Source organism: Peromyscus maniculatus, chromosome 1 (assembly GCF_049852395.1).
Source record: "Peromyscus maniculatus bairdii isolate BWxNUB_F1_BW_parent chromosome 1, HU_Pman_BW_mat_3.1, whole genome shotgun sequence".
Lineage (NCBI taxonomy): Eukaryota > Metazoa > Chordata > Mammalia > Rodentia > Cricetidae > Peromyscus > Peromyscus maniculatus.
In genome coordinates, this window is record NC_134852.1 from 51017701 (window position 1) to 51037924 (window position 20224).

At 45.9% G+C, this 20224-nt stretch overlaps 1 protein-coding gene across 4 annotated transcripts in view; it reads left to right on the forward strand.

Moving 5' to 3' along the window:
- Garre1 (granule associated Rac and RHOG effector 1) overlaps positions 1-20224 on the forward strand; it is an 81236-nt gene that overhangs the window by 54073 nt on the left and 6939 nt on the right. For all 4 annotated transcript variants that reach the window (XM_076577783.1, XM_076577784.1, XM_006984997.4 and 1 more), the window contains 7 exons: positions 1696-1836; positions 2089-2184; positions 2297-2458; positions 3437-3595; positions 6282-6379; positions 14390-14515; positions 17574-18583. In XM_076577783.1, coding sequence (XP_076433898.1) covers positions 1696-1836; positions 2089-2184; positions 2297-2458; positions 3437-3595; positions 6282-6379; positions 14390-14515; positions 17574-18583 — 1792 coding nt within the window. The remainder of the gene's footprint in view (positions 1-1695; positions 1837-2088; positions 2185-2296; positions 2459-3436; positions 3596-6281; positions 6380-14389; positions 14516-17573; positions 18584-20224) is intronic.

Consider the following 20224-nt stretch of genomic DNA (forward strand, 5'->3'; position numbering starts at 1 on the left):
AACCTGGGAGCCTCCGTTCTGTCCCTTGGAATGCAGTGTCAAAGGAGAGAACCGATTCCCAACAAGTTGCCCTCCAGTCTCTGCATACACAGTGCGGCACACGTGTGCCCTGTCCTAGACACACACTAAATAAATATATGGAAGCATTTGGAATTAATGTTCAGGAAAAGGTTACCTGCTTTGTTTGCTCTGAGCTGTCCTTCCTTCATCTGCTTTGCTAGCCTCTCTGCAGTACAGCTTCTGAGGGTGAGTTTCTCAGGGTTCAGTGTTAGGTTTCTTTTTCCCTGGGGGGTCTCTACCCAGTGTTGGGACTTAGATCACTCCTGTGCAGAGGGATGCTTCAAATGTATTTGGTCAACCCACTTTCCATGGCATCCAGGGCCCTGAATTAAACAGCTGCCTATCTTAAGTTGGACAGGTGGCTTGGCTCTGGCTTCTCCCCATGTTTCTCTCTATGCCATCCTCACGCTGGTCAGTGGTGCCGTCTGACACTAGACTGTGCATCTGAGACCTGAGACTGACCTTTCAGTGTTCCCATCATGTCTGCACCCAGGCAGATCCTTAGGAGAGCCCTGCAGGCTCACCTCCAGATACTCTTAGGGCTGTCCCCTCTTCTGCGCCCCCCCATACCTAGTTTTAGGAGGGTGGGTCACACTTTCCTGAACTGTTTCTCCCATTTCTGCCTCGCCCTTCTGATGTTTAAGTCGGACATCTGTGCTTCTCATGTTGTTAGGGTCCGATATGGACATCTCACTCTGCACACTGAGTCCTGCCGTATCGTTCTGCTCTACAGGGTTCCTTGGAGTGTTTTGGATCCCTGGTGGATATTAGGAATTATTAGTGCCTTGACATACCTTCGCCCTACCCTGAGCACATGCAGTTCCAACTCCCTACCTAAACTGCCGTTTTCTGAGACAGGCTCTTGTTTTGTAGCCCAGTTTGGTCTGGAACTTGTAATCCTTTGCCTTAGAGTCCTGGGGTTCCGGGATTCCTGAAGATGGCCTCTCCACACCACGTTCAGTGCTCGCTGTGCCCCCTCCTACAGTTCTCATTGTTTACCTTTTTGGCTGGTGAGGCCATCATCTCCAGGAAGGCAGGGACCAGGCTTTATGTTCTAGGGTCAGGGCTAGTGTCTGTCAGCAGCTAGCACAAACCCCGGAGGCTAAACATTTCACTTGAAGATTCTTAGAAAGAGTCAAATGGTTTAAATCTGAAGACTGTTAGGTTTCAGGGCTGGGTTAGTCTGCAGGCTGGTGTGTACACATGACTTATGAAACTGAAAGCCTTGAACTTGACAGTGTTGAAGCTGCTAGTTTCCTTCCCTGTAGTTCTGTGAGGTTTGTAAATGTTAATATTCTATCCTGACCTAGAAGAACAGAGACTCACTCCTAGTAATGTTATTTGGCCAGGCATGATGGTACAGGCTTATAATCCCATCACTCAGAAGGCTGAGGCATGCCAGTTGTAAGCTTGAAGCCACCCCGAGTTACATGGCAAGACTGTCTCCAAAAAGACCAGTAAACCTGCAGAATTTCAGACTACCGACTTTGTAGTGTGAACAGTCCAGAACTCCAGGTGTATATCCAGCTCACATACTTCATTTATGGTGTAGGATTTGTTGCTGGTGGTCCTGTTTGAATTTTGCTAGCAACTGTAGTGCCCTTCTTTACCTATTGGTTACTGTTTATGTCATAGGCAACGTCTAGATTAAGAGAGAGAGGCTGTGATGGACGCCTGGCAGGAATCGAAGTCCAACAACTCTTTTGTTCTCAAAGTGCAGCAATTCCTGAGCACCAGCTCAAAGAGCTGAACATGAAAATTGACAGTGCTTTGCAGGTAAGTGTTTCAATACTGGCAGATGCATAGAGAAATGACTGCTTAAAAAGGCAACAAAATAATAATAACTAGAAAAATTTAAACATAATATTTTTATTCTTTGAGAATTTCATGTATGCATGTAGTGTATTTTGGTCATATTCACCCACCTATCCTTCCCTAACCCCTTCTACAACTGTAGAAGTTTTAAGTTCTTATTTTGGTTGGACTTGATCGTATTCTAATCTGCTGCGTTAACCCTGATTCTTGCAGGCATATAAAATAGCATTGGAAAGCTTAGGCCACTGTGAATATGCAATGAAAGCTGGCTTCCACCTGAACCCGAAGGCCATTGAAGCAAGTTTGCAGGTACACTTTTCTCTCTGGTGGCTTGGGAGTTGTCTATCAGTCCTGTGGGAACCAAATGCTTTGCCGTGTGAGCTGTGAGTCACCTCCACTCTCCTCTCCAAACCCTTTCCAGGGCTGCTGCAGTGAGGCGGAAGCTCAGCAGACGGGGCGAAGGCAGACACCCCCACAGCCCATGCAGTGTGAGCTTCCCATCGTCCCTGTGCAGATAGGACCGCACTTCCTGAAGGGGGTCTCCTTTAATGAGTCGGCTGCTGACAATCTGAAGCTTAAGACGGTAGCTTTCCCTGGACTCCCTGGGTTCCAGCACCTGAGCGTGAACTTGGAAAGAGAACTGTTTTGGGAAACTTGAGGGCTTTTGAAGAATGTAGATTACACAGTGGAGATCAAGGACTGAGGCTCTAACTGAGTACAGTGACGGCCAAATGCAGCCTGTGATGTCTCGGCCAAATGCAGCCTGTGATGTCTCGCTTTGTGTGTGTGGTGCTAGGGGTTGAACCCAGGGCCTCACGCGTGCATAATAAACACTAAGTCACACCCAGCCCTGGGTACCCTAATAAGACATTTGCTAAGAAAGTTGTATTAGTAATTTAAATGAATAATTAAAATAACAAACATTTGTTCAAATGTTTAACAGAGATTGAGAGTACACCATGAACTCCTGTTGATTAATGTTTGCAGGTGTGATTTTGAGAATTAAGTAACAGAAATCTTAGTACAATAATAATAATCATTTGTGAAGCATCATTGGTGCAGGAATTACAGCAAAGTGCTTCGCATGCATTGTTTTATTGAATTCGTGTCTCACTGAGTTTAGGCATGGCTCTTCCACCTGTTCCCATGTGACAGAGGAACTGAGACCAAAGTAACATGCCTAGCAATTAGGAGAGCTGGAACTTGGGCTCATTCGGTCTGTTTCAGAGCCTCTCTGCACTGACTTTGTTATTGTTTAAAAAAAGTTGAGGTTGGGCCAGGCTTAGTGGCACATACCTGTAACTCTACCACTCAGGGAGGCAGAGAAAGGTAGCTTTCTGAGTTTGAGGCCAGCCTGGTCTACATAGAGAGTTCTAGGCCCATCAGGGACACACAGTGAGACCCTGCCTGCAAAATCTATGTTTTGTTTTTTCTACCTGGCATGGTCTGGGTGTTGTCAGAATGCTTCTCTGGAGGATGGTTGTGTAAATGCACTCCTACAGGTTTTGGAGTCTTGCCAATGTCTTGAGATGTGCACTCTCCCCTCTCTGTCAATCTGTAGCATACCATGTTACAGCTCATCAAGGAAGCGGGCTGCTACAATGGAGTCACACCTCGGGATGACCTTCCTGTGACAGAAGTGCTGAACCAGGTGTGCCCGTCCACATGGCGGGGCGCCTGTAAGACTGCTGTGCAGCTGCTGTTTGGCCAGGCGGGACTGGTGAGTGTGTGAAGGGACAAGAGAAGCTTGTGGGGTGGCATATGTGCAGATACACCGCATTCAGGAGGCTGAGGCAAAGGAGGAGCGTGAGGCCAGCCTGAGGGACACAGGAAGACCCTGCTCTCCCCATAAAACCAGAAGTTTTGTTGTTTGTGTGGTTGTTTTTTTTAAGACAAGACAGGGTTTCTCTGTGTAGCCCTGGATGTCCTGGATCTCGTTCTGTAGACCAGGCTGGCCTTGAACTCAGAGATCCACCTGCCTCTGCCTGCCACTCTGGGATTAAAGGCGTGCGCCGCCGCCGCCGCCGCCGCCGCCGCCGCCGCCGCCGCCGCCGCCGCCGCCACTGGCTGTTTGTTTTTTTTTTTTTTTTTTTTTTTTTTGGGGTTTTTCGAGACAGGGTTTCTCTGTGTAGCTTTGCGCCTTTCCTGGAACTCACTTGGTAGCCCAGGCTGGCCTCGAACTCACAAAGATCCGCCTGCCTCTGCCTCCCGAGTGCTGGGATTAAAGGCGTGCGCCACCACCGCCCGGCAACTGGCTGTTTGTTTTTAACACATTGATAACCTGTATTTGCTGGGACTCTAGTTGCAGAATGGTGCTGTTGCAGGCTTTCCTCATCTTAAGGAAACAAGTGCATTAGTTCTGCTTGGGCGGGCCTTGACCGCTCTGCAGCCACTCTGGAGCCAGGCGGGTGGCCTCTGCACTCAGCCTGTTCTCTCTGCCTTCATGTGGCCCACTCTCCTCTGTCATGGCAGCCCTACATTCACCTCCAAGAGTCTACTTGTAACTGGTGCTGGTATCAGTGCGACCCCCAACCTAATCATTTCCTACCCTCCCTCTCTGCCATTGCCTTTTGAACAAAAAAATTAGTGTCCACTTCAAGACAGTGGTTTAATCTTTTTACCTGTCAGAGAAGAAGGAAAAGAAAACAAAAAGCAAAAGAAACACTGGGTGGGGTCCAGAGCTCAGCATCTGTAATCACTTAGTGTTTTGCCTGGCACATCCACCCATGTAGCTTGCTTGTGCTTGATTCCACCTTGTAGTCATGGCTCCTTTTGAAAGATTGAGCATTTGCATCCGAGGTTAGAAGCAGCTAATCTGAGAGTTCAAAAATTAAAGAACTTGCTGAGCACAGCATACACACAGCACTCTAGAGGTGTTTGAGGTCAGCCTGGTCTACAGAGAGGGTTCCAGGCTAGCTAGAGCTACAGAATGACACCCTGTCTCAAACAAACAAACAAACAAACAAACAAACAAATGTAAGTACTCTTTTTAGTCTAATTTCTGCTCGTCATGAAAGGAGAGCTTGGAATGCTGCTTGTCCCTGTTGGATGCAGGTCGGTCTTAGGCGGCCTAGGTGAGGGCAGTGTTGCCTTGTGATGGAAGGGGACCTGCTCACAGAGCTGGGCTCCGTTCACTTGAAGATCTGTGTAGGAAGAGAAGCAAGAAACAGGAGTCACCCTGCTAACCTAGAAAAGAGAGGCTGAGCCATATTCTCAAAGACTCTCTAGCCGAAGCTGGGGCTCTGGCAACACAGTGAACATTAGGAGAAGGCTGTTTTGAGAAAACACTGTAAGCTAAAGGGGAAGTCTAACCCTACTTAGAACCCACTGACGGCAGGGCTCCTTTGTGTAGCTGACAAAGAACCTTTAGGACCATCGTCATAGGAGTGGGGGGAGAGAGGAAACACCTGTCGGGGCCCACAAAGGCTGTTCCTTGGACAGGAAATGTTTCCCAAGGTCCAGCTGTGAGAGCCTGTTGATAGCGGTGGAAATCAGCACCACTAGACACTGTGTTTGGAATCCTAAGGAGTACCTATGAGTAGCTTGACCTTCTAAAATGGAGCTGTGGTTTTCTGCTAGTGAGCTGCAGCCTCAGCCTTGCAAGTACCTTAGATTATAGGCCTGTATCACCAGGCCCAGCTTGGGTCAACTTCTCAAATTTTTTCTTTCAATTATATAAAAATTTAAAACTACTAAAATAAAGGATGCGCAGTCCATCCTCCCTCTCCTTCTCTTTTTTCTCTTCCTTTTCCAGTCCTTTCCTTCATTTCTCTCTTTCAGTTAAACATTTATTTTAGGACTTTATTTTTAAGTTAAGTGTGTGTGTGTGTGTGTGTGTGTGTGTGTGTGTGTGTGTGTGTGTGTGTGAGAGAGAGAGAGAGAGAGAGAGAGAGAGAGAGAGAGAGAGAGAGAGAGAGAGAGAGGAGAGAGAGAGAGAGAGAGAGATATGTGGAGGCCAAAAGAGGCCATTGGACCTGCTGGAGCTGGAGTTGAGGTGGCAGTGAGCAGCTTGATGTGGGTGCTGGGTCTCAGAACTTCCGGAAGAGCAGGGAGTACTCCCAACGTCTAAGCCTGCTCTCCAGCCCTATTGATCTCTTCTTTTTGAGACAAGGTCTCATACTGCACAGGCTGACCTCAAAGGGTTGGGATGACAGGCATATACAATCCACTCATCTGGAGGGATTTGTAATTCTAACAGCTACAGTTGAGTAGACCCCAGAGTCAGAATTTGGTTTCTGTGTGTTCAGACACCATTACTTGCTGTTGTCTCTGGGACCTGACTGGTCTCAGTACAGATGTGCGGTGGACAGTTCTGCTGGTCACTGAGCATCTGACCCGGGTACGCACTGGAATGTCTGATACCTGAAGCTCTCTGAACCTGGTGGTTACCTTTGTTTCTCTCCCAGGTGGTTGTCGACACAGCACAGATTGAAAATAAAGAAGCCTACGCACCCCAGATCAGTCTAGAAGGCTCCAGAATTGTGGTTCAAGTTCCATCCACATGGTAATTTGATTATTTTTATTTTATTTATTTATTTTGGTTTCTCGAGATAGGATTTCTCTGTATAACAGCCCTGGATGTCCTGGAATGCTCTTCGTAGACCAAGCTGAGTACTGGGACTAAAGGCGTGTGCCACTGCTGCCTGGCCCAATTTGACTTTTATTAACAGAAGACTAAAGTCTGAAGGCTGGGTATCTTTTGCAGCTTTGGAACCTGACTGTAATGAGCAGTCTTACCTTGTTACTGAAGCCACAGTGTCTTCTCTTCCCATTGAGTCACCATTCTTTTTCCAAAGCCGAGTAGAAACTGTAGAGTTCCTTCTTCACTCTGTTCCAGTCACAGCCTTGCTGACCTTGAACTCATACCATTATATGCCAAGTGTTACTGTAAGTCTGGGGACCGATAAGGCCCTTTTTAGTACACTTCAAAAGATAAAGGGTAATTCATAGTCTGTTTTTTTGAGGAAAATAGGCTCCTATAAACAAATAAGGAAGCAGGCCAGCAATGTGATCCCATACGCCGGAAAAGGAGACACGATGCACAAGGAAATAAAGAAAACGCACAGCCTCACTCAGTGATCACAGCAAATGAGGGAGAAGATCATAGATGCATTTTGCCCAAAAATAGTAGCTTGACTTAGAATAACAATAAGAAATACTGAGGAAGTACTGGTTTAAGCTAGACTGCAGAAACAGGCCAAGAGGTTGTTGGATCGAGAAGAAATCACACAGGCCTTTTTTTTGAGAAAAGTTTATGGAGTATCTGAAGCTGAGGGCATGCCCTGGGCAGGTCCACATTGCATCTCTAGGGGATTGTCCTTGATATGTGACAAGAATGGCCACTGTTGTGCTGGGATGTAGCTCAGTTGTAGAGTACTGGCCCAGAATGCATGACACCCTGGGTTTGGTCCCCAGCATCCCATAAAACTGAGCTTGGTAGTGCACACCTGTAATCCCAGCACCCGGGAGGTGGAAGCAGGGGGATCAGAAGTTCAAGGGCATCCTCAGCTACAAGGTTGTCCTCCACTACAAAAGAAGTTTAGACCAGCCCAGAATACGTGAGACACCATCTCAGATTAAATAAACAAACAAATAACTAAATAAAGGAAGAAAGAATGATTAGCTGGTTAGAGAGATGGCTCACCCAGGAAAGGCCCTTGCCACCAAACCCAAGTTCAAGCCCCAGAACCTACACAGGTGGAAGGAGAGAATGGCCGCCTCCTGCAAGTTGTCCACCGACCTCCACATAAATATAAAAACAATAATTTGGGGCACTGAAGAGTGGATAAGAGCACTTTCTGCTCTTCCAGAGGACCCGGGTTCACTTCTCCGCATCCACCTGGTAGCTCACAACTGTCTATAATTCCAGCTCCGAAATTTAAAAGCATTAGTATGACTGTTGAAGTGGTGTAGTGTATAGTGGTATTTGCTCCGCCCATGACCTTGGGCTATAGGCCGGAAGAAGGTGGTGCGTCTTACCATTGTACATGACCTCTCAAGAGGAAAGGGAGGGGGGCCTTTCTCCCTGCTGCCTGCTTCCTGGTCTGATCCAACTACCAGGTGGATTCTCTCCCAGTCAGAACAGAGGACGACCTCAGCTGTTTACTCCGTTCTGTATTTGTGAGTGCATTTCTTCAATTTTTAATATCTTAATAAATCCCTATTACCCATTAAATGGACTCGTGGATTGATCTTAACAATAGTGTCCTGAAATCAGTGGTCATCGAGGTAGGAAGGTTGATAAAAGAGATCTTTTTAAAAACACTCATTTACTTTTATTTTATATGTGTAAGTCCCTCCATGTATGTATGTGTACCACATGCATACCTTGTGCCTTCAGAGGTCAGAAGAGGGTGTTGCATCCCCTGGGACTGGGATTATAGAGCTGTTGTACGGGTGCTGGGAACTGAACCTGGGTCTTCCACAAGAACAACAAGTGCTCTTAACCAGCCCTATATATATATCATTCTTATGAAACAATAACTTAAAAGGTTCAGTTTTCTGTAAGATTTTGCAATTTCTGAATTCCTAATTAAAATTTCCAATTCAAATTCTCATTTTAAAAGTTTTTTTGGGGTTGGGGATTTAGCTCAGTGGTAGAGCGCTTGCAAGGCCCTGGGTTCGGTCCTCAGCTCCGGAAAAAAGAAAAAAAAAAGTTTTTGGTTTTTTTTTTAAGACAGGTTCTTCTGTAACACAGGGCGGCCTGAAACTCACTGTGTGTCTGAGAATGACTTTGAACTCCTGAGCCTCTTGCCTCCACCTCCTGAAGTAGGATTACCGATGTATGGCACCATGCATAGCTCACTGAAAAATACTAAATTTTATAAGGATTCCCATTTTGAGAAAAACAGATAAAACTTTTATATAGTTGGGTGAATGTAAACAGCTATTGCTAACTAGTGTTTTCTACCAAAACCCTGCCTGTGTGGTTCACTTCCTGTGGTTCATTCACTGGACCTCCTGGAGTGGCCTTGTAGGCCGCGGCTCCTTGCAAGGGCTCCCTCTGCTGTCTAGTTCTGGTAATGATGAAAATATAAGGTGTGTTTGGTTGGGGTTTTGTTTTTTCTTTTGGAAGCTAAGATCAAGAGTCTCTTCTATGAGATGAATATGAAGTATTTCAGACCCCAACTGTCATGTGGTGTGGTTTTGTTTTTAGAGTGTTTGCATGTGGATAGGATGAGGGGTGTGGGAATGAGACTGAGGTCTAAGCACAGAGTTCTCTGTGTCTCAGATAGCTGTTCCCTCCAGGCCAGCACTGGCCTCATGTGGTGTTTGTAGTTCTCCTGAATTTTCACTATGGCCTTGCACTTGAGATCAGTTGTGGAATTTTCCACTTGTATTGTCTTTGCTAGCATTTTTTATTTGGATTTTGAGCATTTCAAGTTAGAGATGTTTGGCCTATTCAAGTCTATGCTTATTGGAAAGGCTGAAGCAAGACCACGTTACTTCATTCTTGGGAAAATGATTGTCAGCAAACTAGTCAGGAATTTATTCAGCCAGCCATAATGGTACAGACCCGTCTTCCTGTCACTGAGGAGGCTGACAGAAGGATCGCCACACTGAAGCCATTACGGGCTATGTAAACAACACACCTCCTCTGTGTCTGTCTCTCCCCCACACAGATATGTCTATATTATATAATATATACATTATATTCCCCACACATACCGGTACAGGACAGACAGCAGGAGAATGACTATTAGGATGATGAGGTTGGGGAGTTAAGGAGGCAAACAGAGTGAGGAAAATGCAGTGGTAGGAGCGGAGTGGATGAAGTGTCGTGATGAAACGTGGCCAGCAAATTAGATCAGTGGGTAGAGCGCCTAATGAGCAAGGGTGAAGGCCTGACTCTGATCCCTGAAACCCATGTAAACGTGACCAAGAACCAACTCCAAAGTTGTTAACCTCCACGTGAACACACGAACACATACACACTGGTAAAAAATAGAAAACTTTTTTTTTTTTTTAATGAAACATGGCTGGCAAAATGGCTCAGCTATTAAAACCACTTACTGCAGAAAACCTGAGTTCAGTTCCCAGCATCCACATTGAGTAGCTCACAGCCATTTATAATTCTAGTTCCAGAGGATTTAATGCCTTTGACCTCCTTAGAAACTGGCAGTCACCTGCACAGACTCACACACATATTCATAATTAAAAATAATAATGCCAGGCGTAGCAGTTCACACCTTTAATCTTAGCACTCAGGAAGTAGGCACAGGAGGACACTGTGAATTTGAGGTCAGCCTGGTCTACATAGCAAGTTCAGGTCAGCCAGGATTATGTAATGAGATCTTATCACAAGTAATAATAATAAATAAATAAAATAAACCTTACAAGAAATACATTATTTTGTATGAAAGTTGATTTTAAAAGTTAATCTGAGTACTTAGGAATCAGAGGTAGGAGGATCAGGAATTCAAGGCAGTTGTATAGCAAGTTTAAGGCCTGCCTGGGCTACATGAGCTTCTAACAGAAGAAACAGTGAGGCCTATGAGATGGCTCAACATGCTCTTGCCAGCAAGCCTGATAACCTGAGTGTATGGGATCCACATGGTGGAAGGGGAAAACCAGCTCCTACAAATTGTCCTCACATGCCTCTTTGTACTCGTGTATTCATACACATACACATAATAAATAAATAAAACGTAATAATAAAATTGTATAACCTTAATCCTGACAGCCTCATTCAGTCCCTAGGACTCAATGGAAGAAGGGAAGAGCCAGCTCCTGAAAGTTGCCCTACACCTACATACACAAAATAAGTAATGTAAATTTAAAATTTACTCTAAAGCCAGTCATGATGAAGCACACCTTTAACCCCAGCACTCAGGAGGCAGAAGCTGGCAAATCTCTGAGTTTTAGGCCAGCCTGGTCTAGAGTTAGTTCCAGGACAGTCAGGGCACACAGAGAAACCCTATCTTGGGGGAAACCCTAGGCAGTCTTAAAGGTGTTTTATTGGTCAGCTTTCAAGGCTGTATAACTTATAACAAGACTGTATAATGTATAACTAAAACTTATTAACTTTGTTAATAATTTTTATTATTACATATTATAATATATATTTGTTATATATAATAAATATATAATATATTTGTTATATATATGTAATAATAACAAAGTTAAAAATTAACTTTGTTAATTTCTCAGAAAAATTAATTACTAGGAATTATAGTGTGTGTGTTTGTTTTTGTTTGTTTTTGTTTGTTTTTTTTTGAGCAACAAATGATCTCTTAGTTGGTAAAACCACAGTGCCAAGCCCAGACTCAATCAGAAGTGGGCGGAGGGACCTGTAGCAGGTGGTGTGTCCTGGTAGTCAGTTGTTGCAGACCAGAGAATTGGGTGTCCAAATCTTGGTCTGTTTGGATAAACAAGCTCTCCTAGGAGTCCAGTGTCAGGCTTCCTTTGTTGGCCACTTCTATCCTCATACTTAAGTTTCTTCCCTAGCCAAGTCATGCTGGGAGGACTGCTGTCTCTTTTCAGGGCTGCAAAATGCCCAGGAGCTGGCAGGACGCCTGTTTCTCCAACAGGAAGCTCTCCGAGTCAGAAGAGGCTTGTTGTAGAGAGACTGTACTGGACAGTGGCTGTTCTGAGAACTGTCCAGGCAAAGGCAACAGCCGAGCAAAGGCCCTCAGGTGTGGCAAACCTAGTCAGAACAGGGGGAGACCTCAGGGGCAAGGTGACAGCCGCCCTTGAGGCCGTAGTGAGAGGGAGAGTAATTTGGAGATAGATAAAGAGCCTTAGCTTGGGCTGTGTCTGAGTTTACTAAGAAGCTATCTTAAGCCAGGTGTTGTAGCCCACACTTCTTATCCTAGCACTTGGAAGGCTGAAGTAGAAAGAGTATAAATTTGAAGATGGTCTGTGTTACATAGCAAGACTCTTTTTAAAAATAATAATTCATTTATTTTATGTGCATTGAATGTATGTCTGTCTTAAGGTGTTGGATCCCCTGGAACTGGAGTTACAGTTGTGAGCTGCCATGTGGGTGCTGGGAATCGAACCCGGGTCCTCTGAAAGGACAGCAAGAACTCTTAACTGTTGAGCCATCTCTCCAGCACCCACATAGCAAGACTCTTATTATAAAGTTTAAAATGGAGGTTGGGGGAGGGGGAGGCTGGAGTGGTAGCTCAGCAGTTAAAAGCACCGCCTGTTCTTCCAGAGGATTCTGTTCCCAGCACCCACATAGTGGTTCATAACCATCTATAACTCTAATTCCAGGAGTTCCAATATCCTCCCTAAGCTCCATGGACACCAGGCATGCACATGGTACATAGAAATGTAGGCAACACTCATACACATAAAATAATTAAAAAAAAACCATAAAAACTAACCACATTAGCCTTTTCCTGATAGACAGACTAGACAGAGAAATCCATGGAGGCCTATAGACAGAGTCCCATATTCACACAACACTTAGCAAACACTGGACTTCCCACACCAATCAGTTCTTGTGATTTTTCTGTAGACAGTGGTACCCTATACTTGAATTTGATGCAAACCACCCAAAGTTAACACAAAGGTTAATGGCTCAGTCCCACAAGTCTGCTTCCCACTTCATACCCAAGCCCAGGATGTTATTGTCCTTTCTAACCAATCTCCTGTAACTGGGAGTTCCCATAAGCTCTTCCTCAAGTTTGGTAATTTGTTGTAGTGACTACTAGAACTCAGGAACATACAAGTATGGGCTAATTATAAAGGATACTTCAGCAGAGACAGGTCAACAGCCAAATGGAGGGGGCCATGGGAAAGCTATTGGGAAGGGCATGAAGCCCCATCCTCTCCAAGCATATCCCCTACTAGCACCTTAGTGCTTTTTATCATGTAGGTGTGGTTGATTATAACTTTCTCTGGGGCTCCTCCCTCTGCCTCCAGAGGTTAGCAAAATGGTATTGAAGGTCTTCCCGAGCTTCTAGTAGTGGTCTGGTCTTTCTAAGTGATCATCCCCCAATCTGCTGCTACCCAGGAGTTATCAACCCGTAATCTCAGTAGAATGAAAGGCAGTTTGGAGCTAGGGTTATAGCTCAGTCACAGATATGTGTCCAGCATCTGTGCTCCCCTTTATTCCATTGCCAAAACACTCATATCACCTTGGAAATCCCAAGTGATTTAAAAGCTCTGCGTCACCGGCAGTGGTGGCGCACGCCTTTAATCCCAGCACTCAGGAGGCAGGGGTAGGTGGATCTCTGAGTTCAAGGCCAGCATGGTCTACAGAGCAAGTTTCAGGTTGCCAGGGATACACAGAGAAACCCTGTCTCAAAACAAAACTAATAATAAAATAAAATAGATAAAGCTCTGGGTCAGGGACCAAGCTAGAACAAATGCCACTTCTAGCATCCTTGTTACTCTGGAAATGACCAGAGTTTAGAAGGTTAGTGTCGGAACTGGAGGCAGAGCCCAAACGTGCAGATGGTTGGCTGCTGTTGAGAGCACACGTCTACCTTCAGTGTCATTCAAGAAATTTTATGAAGCAGGAAATAGGTTTTGTGAGAGGTTTGTTAGATGACACCTAGTTTTGAGCCAGGCGGTGGTGGTGGTGGTGGTGGTGGTGGTGGTGGTGGTGGTGGTGGTGGTGGTGGTGGTGGTGGTGGTGCATGCCTTTAATCCCAGCACTCGGGAGGCAGAGACAGGCGGATCTCTGTGAGTTCAAGGCCAACCTGGTCTACAAAGTGAGTTCCAGGACAGGCTCCAAAGCTACAGAGAAACCCTGTCTTGAAAAAAACCCAAAAATAACAACAACAACAACAAAAAGATACCTAGTTTCAGGCTAATGTTCACATTCTGAGAGTTAAGTGAATCAAATTCAGCTGAGATTTTCTTTAGTTAAACGTGTACTATATGCTTTGAAGAACATTGTACCTTACAGTGTTTTCCTCCTACAATGGAAAGTTTAGCTCACTTTAAATATGCTCTTCTACAGCCACGCTGCTCTGCTTGTGTTGTACTTTGTCTGAGTGTGCTCTCTACTAGAGCATGCTCCCATTGAGAGACCCGTGGTGCCAGTGTTTTCTCTCCTTTTGCACAGGAGTTCTAGTGTCAGACTTACTGTTTCTGTACTCCCTAGGTTGGATGGGGGTTTTTTTGGGGGGAGGGGGAGTTTCTCTTTGTTGCCTTGGCTGTCCTAGAAGATCCTATGTATACCAGGCTGGCCTTAAACTCACAGCCATCCGTCTTCTGAGATTAAAAGGCGTGCACTACCACACCTGTTTTTTTTTTTTTTTTTTTTTTTTTAAAGATTTATTTATTATATATACAGCATTCTGCCTGCATGTGTCCTCTAGGCCAGAGGAGGGCACCAGATCTCATTACAGGTGGTTATGAGCCACCATGTGGTTGCTGGGAATTGAACTCATGACCTTTGGAAGAGCAGTCAGTGCTCTTAACCACTGAGCCATCTCTCCATCCCTCTTTTTTTTTTTTTTTTTAATGCTAAAATTATGTAAGTTGTAGTCTTTTCTATAATGCTTTCTCTGAACACCTTTACAGAGAAGACTAATGTGACCTGGTTTGTACCTAGGTGCCTGAAGGAAGACCCTGCAACGATGTCCCTGCTGCAGAGAAGCCTGGATCCTGAGAAGACCCTGGGTCTGGTGGATGTGCTGTACACAGCCGTGTTGGACCTAAACCGCTGGAGAGTGGGAAGGTTGGTGTCCCTCCACTCACTTGAAGTAGCTGTACATGTGTTTTGCATTTTAGATCCACAGCCAGGAGCAATCCATGTGTGCTTGTACCACAGAGTATGTGGTAAGTGAATAAGAAAGAAAGCTGAGCCGGGCAGTGGTGCCACTCACCTTTAATCCCAGAGGATTAAAGACCGAGGTGAGGCAGGGAGATCTCTGTGAGTTCGAGGCCAGCCTGGTCTCTGGAGTGAGTTCCAGGACAGTCAAGGCTACACATAGAGAAACCCTGTCTTGAAACACAAAACAACAACAAAAAAGGAAAGCCAGGCAGTAGTGGCACATGTTTTAAACCCAGCACTCAGGAAGCAGAGGCAAGGGGATCTCTGTGAGTTCGAGGACAGCCAGAGCTGTTACACAGACAAACGCTATTCCTACCCACTCATCCCACCCACTCATCCCACCCTCCAAAAAAAACAAGAAAGGGCACTTTCTGGTAACTTTATTTCAAGATGGGTCAAGCATGTAGAAAAGATGCAAGAAAAGAGCAAAGCTTTATTCTTTCTCCATTACCCATATTTCTTAATCTGTTAACATTTCATTCTTTTAATCAGAAAGGAAGGTCATGGAGAGAACTTTTGACCCAGTTGCCATCCTCATAAACAAAAGCAGAGAAACGTTTAGAAAATGTACTTGTATCCTTCATGAAGTTTATTTGTACTTGGAAGGAGTCAGAAAGTTAGAAGATCCACTCTGAGTTGTTCATGTTCGTGCTGGTGGATACCTTAAACGTACAGCCGTGCCTGAAGGGGGGAGCAGCCGAACACAGCAGACATGGCGGCGCTGGCAGGCCTTGCCCTCCCGCTTCCCTCTCCCTTGTAACTTTAGATTACATCCCTAAAGCTAGCCACCACGGTCTAGTCCCTTTGGACACTTTCGTATGCCAGACTTATTCCTAAGACTGATCACCAAGGTCCAGCTACCAAAGTTTTGAAGTCCAGCAATAAAAAGTCCCCTTTTGGCCAGACGGTGGGGGCACCCACCTTTAATCCCAGCACTCGGGAGGCAAAGGCAGGGGATCTCCCAGTTCAAGCCCAGCCTGGTTTACAAAAGAGTTCCAGGACAGCCAAGGAGAAACCCTGTCTTGAAAAACCACAAACCAAAAACAAAACCAAAAAATGCGTCTGTCCCGTTGGGCTACCCTAATTTACATGCCCAATCTAAACAAACAACTCATCCTAACACTGTTCCCTGTAACAACTGTCCTTTGCCTGTGGGTCTGTCTCCTCTATCCAGAGGCAGTCCTTTGTCCCTCAGGGGCAAATACCCTTCCTCCTCTCCTCTGCCTCTTTTCTTCCCTCTCCCTGTCTGTCTCTCCAAGGAGATGAATCTCTGTGCTGAGAACTTGGTCTTGGTGTGCCCTGTGCCGACCCCCGTTCTTTCCATTCTCTCATCTCTTTTCCCTTCCTCTCTTGACACTCCATTTGGACCTCAGGCTGGCCTCAGATTTACTATGTAGTCCAAATTGGCCTTGAATTTTTGAAATCATCTTCCTGTGACCCAGCTTTCTCCTCTTAACACATGATGAGTTCAGTGAAACGTCAAGGGTCATGGCAGCCATCAGCCTTTTCCCCTGCCTCATGTCCTATTTATCTACAGTATTCTCCTGCAGTAGAGAGAGTACTCAGGTCAGGCATCGTCACACACGCCTTTAATCCCAGCACTTGCACTCAGGAGGCAGAGGCAGGAGGATCTCTGAGTTTGAGGCCAGCCTAGTCTGGTCTACAGAATGAGTTCCAGGACAGGCAGGGCTACACAGAAAGACCCTGTCTTGAAAAACCAAAAGGAAAAAGAAAAAAAGAGTACTCAAAAATTCTTGGAAGTAACAGCATCAATACATAGTGACCCTAACACCTTTCCTCCCACCCCCACCCTCACCTCCTACTGTTTGCATTTGTCCATTGTTTTTCTGCTGAATCTGCCAGTTGCGCCTCCACACTAGCCAGGCCCTGCTCTTGTATGCTACACATGGGTTTCACTCCAGCCACAGACACATATTATATGTGGCCGTCTGTTAAACACTGGGTAGTCATTTTCTTATGTGTAAAGCAAATGAGCCCAGTAACCACCCGCCCTAGTTCACCTGCTATTGTTGTGGTAAGACCAGGGCCAAAAGCAACTAGGGGAGGAGAGGGTTGATTTGGCTCACAGATTATACATTCCTTCATCTAGAGAAGCCAAGGCAGGAACCTGGAGGCAGGAGGTAAGCAGAGACGGAGAAGAAATGCTGCTTACTGGCTTGCAAAGTCTGCTTTCTTATACAATCCAGGACCACGTGCCTGGGGTGGCACTGCCCATAGTGGGCTGGGCCCTCCCTCATCAATCATTGATCAAGAAAATTCTTTGGTGGGGCTGGAGAGATGGCTCAGAGGTTAATAGCACTGACAGCTCTTCCAGAGGTCCTGAGTTCAATTCCCAGCACCATATAGTGCCTCACAACCATCTGTAATGAGATCTGGTGCCCTCTTGTGGCATGCAGGCATACATGCAGACAGTACACCGTATACATAATAAATTAAATCTTTTTAAAAGAAAAGAAAATGCCCATGCCAGGCAATGGTGTCCCATGCCTTTAATTCCAGCACTCAGGAGGCAGAGGCAGGCAGATCTCTGTGAGTTCCAGGCCACCCTGGTCTACAGAGTGAGTTCCAGGACAGCCAAGGTTACACAGAGAAACCCTGTCTCAAAAAACAAAACAAGGAAAGAAAAGAAAATGCCCAGTCTTACCTATAGCATTGCCTGTCAATGGAGGTTCCAATTCCCAGATAACTAGCTTATGTCAGGTTGATTTAAAAAAAAAAAAAAAAAAATCAACCAGGACACCACCAGAAAGGTCCTTTTCTCAAAGTCAGGCAAGTTCTTGTCCCTTTCTTTCCTCCGTCTCCCTGTAGCTCACTTGCTCACTTTGTAGTGCTGAGGCTTAAAACATCATCATGCTAGTTAGTAATCCACACCAAAAAAGGCTTTCGTTCTCCAACTTGGGATGTCCTCTTTTCCTCTTTTCTTTTCCTCCTATTCAAATAGGGAACAAGCTCTGCCCTGTATACAGATCCAGCTACAAAGGGACATCTGTGATTTTGGGAACCAGGCTGACCTGCCCTCTGGAAATGGAAGCAAATCCTCAGGCCTGCAGAAGACCTTCTCCAAATTAACATCTCGGTTCACCAAGAAGGTGTCATGCACCAGCTCCAGCAGCACACACTATTCCAAAACCGTCTTCACAGCTGGGTGTTCAGAGGAGAAGGCCAAGATGCCAGGCAATATTGATACACGGTTACAGAGCATTTTGAACATTGGTAACTTCCCTAGGACTACAGACCCTTCCCAGTCGGCTCAGAATTCCAGTAATCCCATGGTCAATGGTTTTCTCCTGGAGAGTCCTGAGAACTTCCTGCATGGGGAGGACAGCAAGGACGAGAAGGGCATGAACTTACCCACTGATCAGGAAATGCAGGAAGTGATAGATTTTCTCTCAGGCTTTACCATGGGCCAGTCCCATCAGGGGTCCCCACTAGTGACAAGGCGTAATTCTACTGCCACTGCCATGGTGACTGAACAGAAGGCAGGAGCCATTCCAGCACAGCAGCCATCACTGCCAATGGCCCCTCCACTACGGCCACCCCAGGCTGGAGCACACACGCCTCTGGCACCCCAGCAAGGTCTGGCACCTCAGCAGCAGTCTCCAAAGCAACAACAGCCCCAGGTCCAGTACTACCAACACCTGCTCCAGCCCATTGGATCACAGCAGACTCCACCCCAGCCTCGGGCACCTGGGAAATGGGTACATGGCTCATCTCAGCAGCCAGCACCGCCCATGGCAGCGGGTCTGTCTCCTCTTGGTCAGTGGCCTGGCATATCTGATCTCAGCTCTGACTTGTACAGCTTGGGCCTGGTGAGCAGCTATATGGACAATATGATGTCAGAAGTTTTGGGACAGAAGCCACAGGGACCTAGGAATAACACCTGGCCAAACCGTGACCAAAGTGATGGAGTCTTTGGAATGCTGGGAGAGATTTTGCCTTTTGATCCTGCAGGTAAGTGAGGCCTTCCCACTGCTCACCCCATTTAAAAATACAACAGTCACTGATGAATTCTGAGAGGCTTATCTGCTACAAGCCTTATGAAGGTAGAGTACATGTGTGTACTAGTGTGTTCTACTAGTAAGCACCGCCCCTGCCCCTTAGCTGTCTTTAGGACCTTCTGTCTGTCTGCTGTCAAGTGCAGGGAGATGTAGCAAGAATGAGAAGCAGACCAGGGAGGTAGCTGAGACGGTAAGACCCTATGTAGCCTTGGCTGCTGTGGAACTCACTCTATAGACCAGGCTGGCCTCGAATTCACAGAGATCACCTTGAAATCACTTGCCTCTGCCTCTGAGTGCTGGGATTAAAGGTTCACCACCACTGCATGGCAAGAGCCCCAATTTTGTAATCCTATTTTTTTGTTTTATTTTTTACTTTTTCTGGTACTGGGTGGGGATTGAACCCAGGGCTTCTCACACGGTAAGCAAGAACTCCACCACTGAGCCATATACCCAGCCTGTCTTTCATTTTTTAAATTTTGAAACAGAGTCTCACTAATTTGCCAGGTTGACCTCAGATTTACTCTGTAGCCATGATAGGTTTTCAATTTGGGACCTTGGGGCTGGAAAGATGGCTTAGTGGTTAAAAGCACCAGCTACTCTTGCAGAGGACCCGGGTTCACTTCCTCTTCTGGTCTGAGTGGGTGCTGTGTGCATGTGCACAGACACACATGCAGGTGAAGCAAATATACAACACTTTAAAAAGAAAAATTAAGGCAGGTGTGATGGCTCACACCTTTAATCCAAGCATTGGGGAGGCAGAGGCAGGTCTCTGAGTTGAGGCCATCCTGGGCTATAGTGAGAACCTATCAAAAAAAGGAAAAGAAAAAAATGAAATTTGATGGAAGATACTAGCATTTCTTCTCTCTCTCTCTCTCTCTCTCTCTCTCTCTCTCTCTCTCTCTCTCTCTCTCTCTCTTTCTTCTTTGACAGAATTTCTCTGTGTAGTAGACCAGGCTAGCCTTAAACTCACAGAGATCTGCCTGCCTCTGCCTCCCAAATGCTAGGATTAAAGGCATTTGCCAACACCGCCTGGCCAACACTAACATTTCTTTTGTTTTTGTTTTTGTTTTTTCTGAGACAGGGTTTCTCTGTGTAGCTTTGGTGGCTGTCCTAGAACTCGCTTTATAGACCAGGCTGGCCTCGAACTCACAGAGATCCGCCTGCCTCTGTCTCCTGAGTGCTGGGATTAAAGGCCTGCACCACCATGCCTGGCACACTAACATTTCTTAGACACCTCGATATAAAAGTATCAATAGAATTTTTTTCCTTTTCAAATTTTATTAATTTTCTTTTTCGGGACCTGGTTTCTCTGTGTGGCCCTGGCTGTCCCAGAACTCAGTCGTAGACCAGGCTAGCCTTGAACTCAGAGAACCACTTGCTTCTGCCTTCCAAGTGCTAGGATTAAAGGTATGCCCCACATCCACTTGGCTCATTATGCATTTTCAAAGGTGTGTCCTTGAGCATTTTGCTCAGCTACCTCTTTTGTCCCCTCCCTCGCACTGGTCCTGTCCTTCTCCCAAACAGGCATCTTAACAGTCTCTGCCAACCCGAAGGTTCACAGTATGCAGGTGGGTTCACATTTCATTTAGTATTC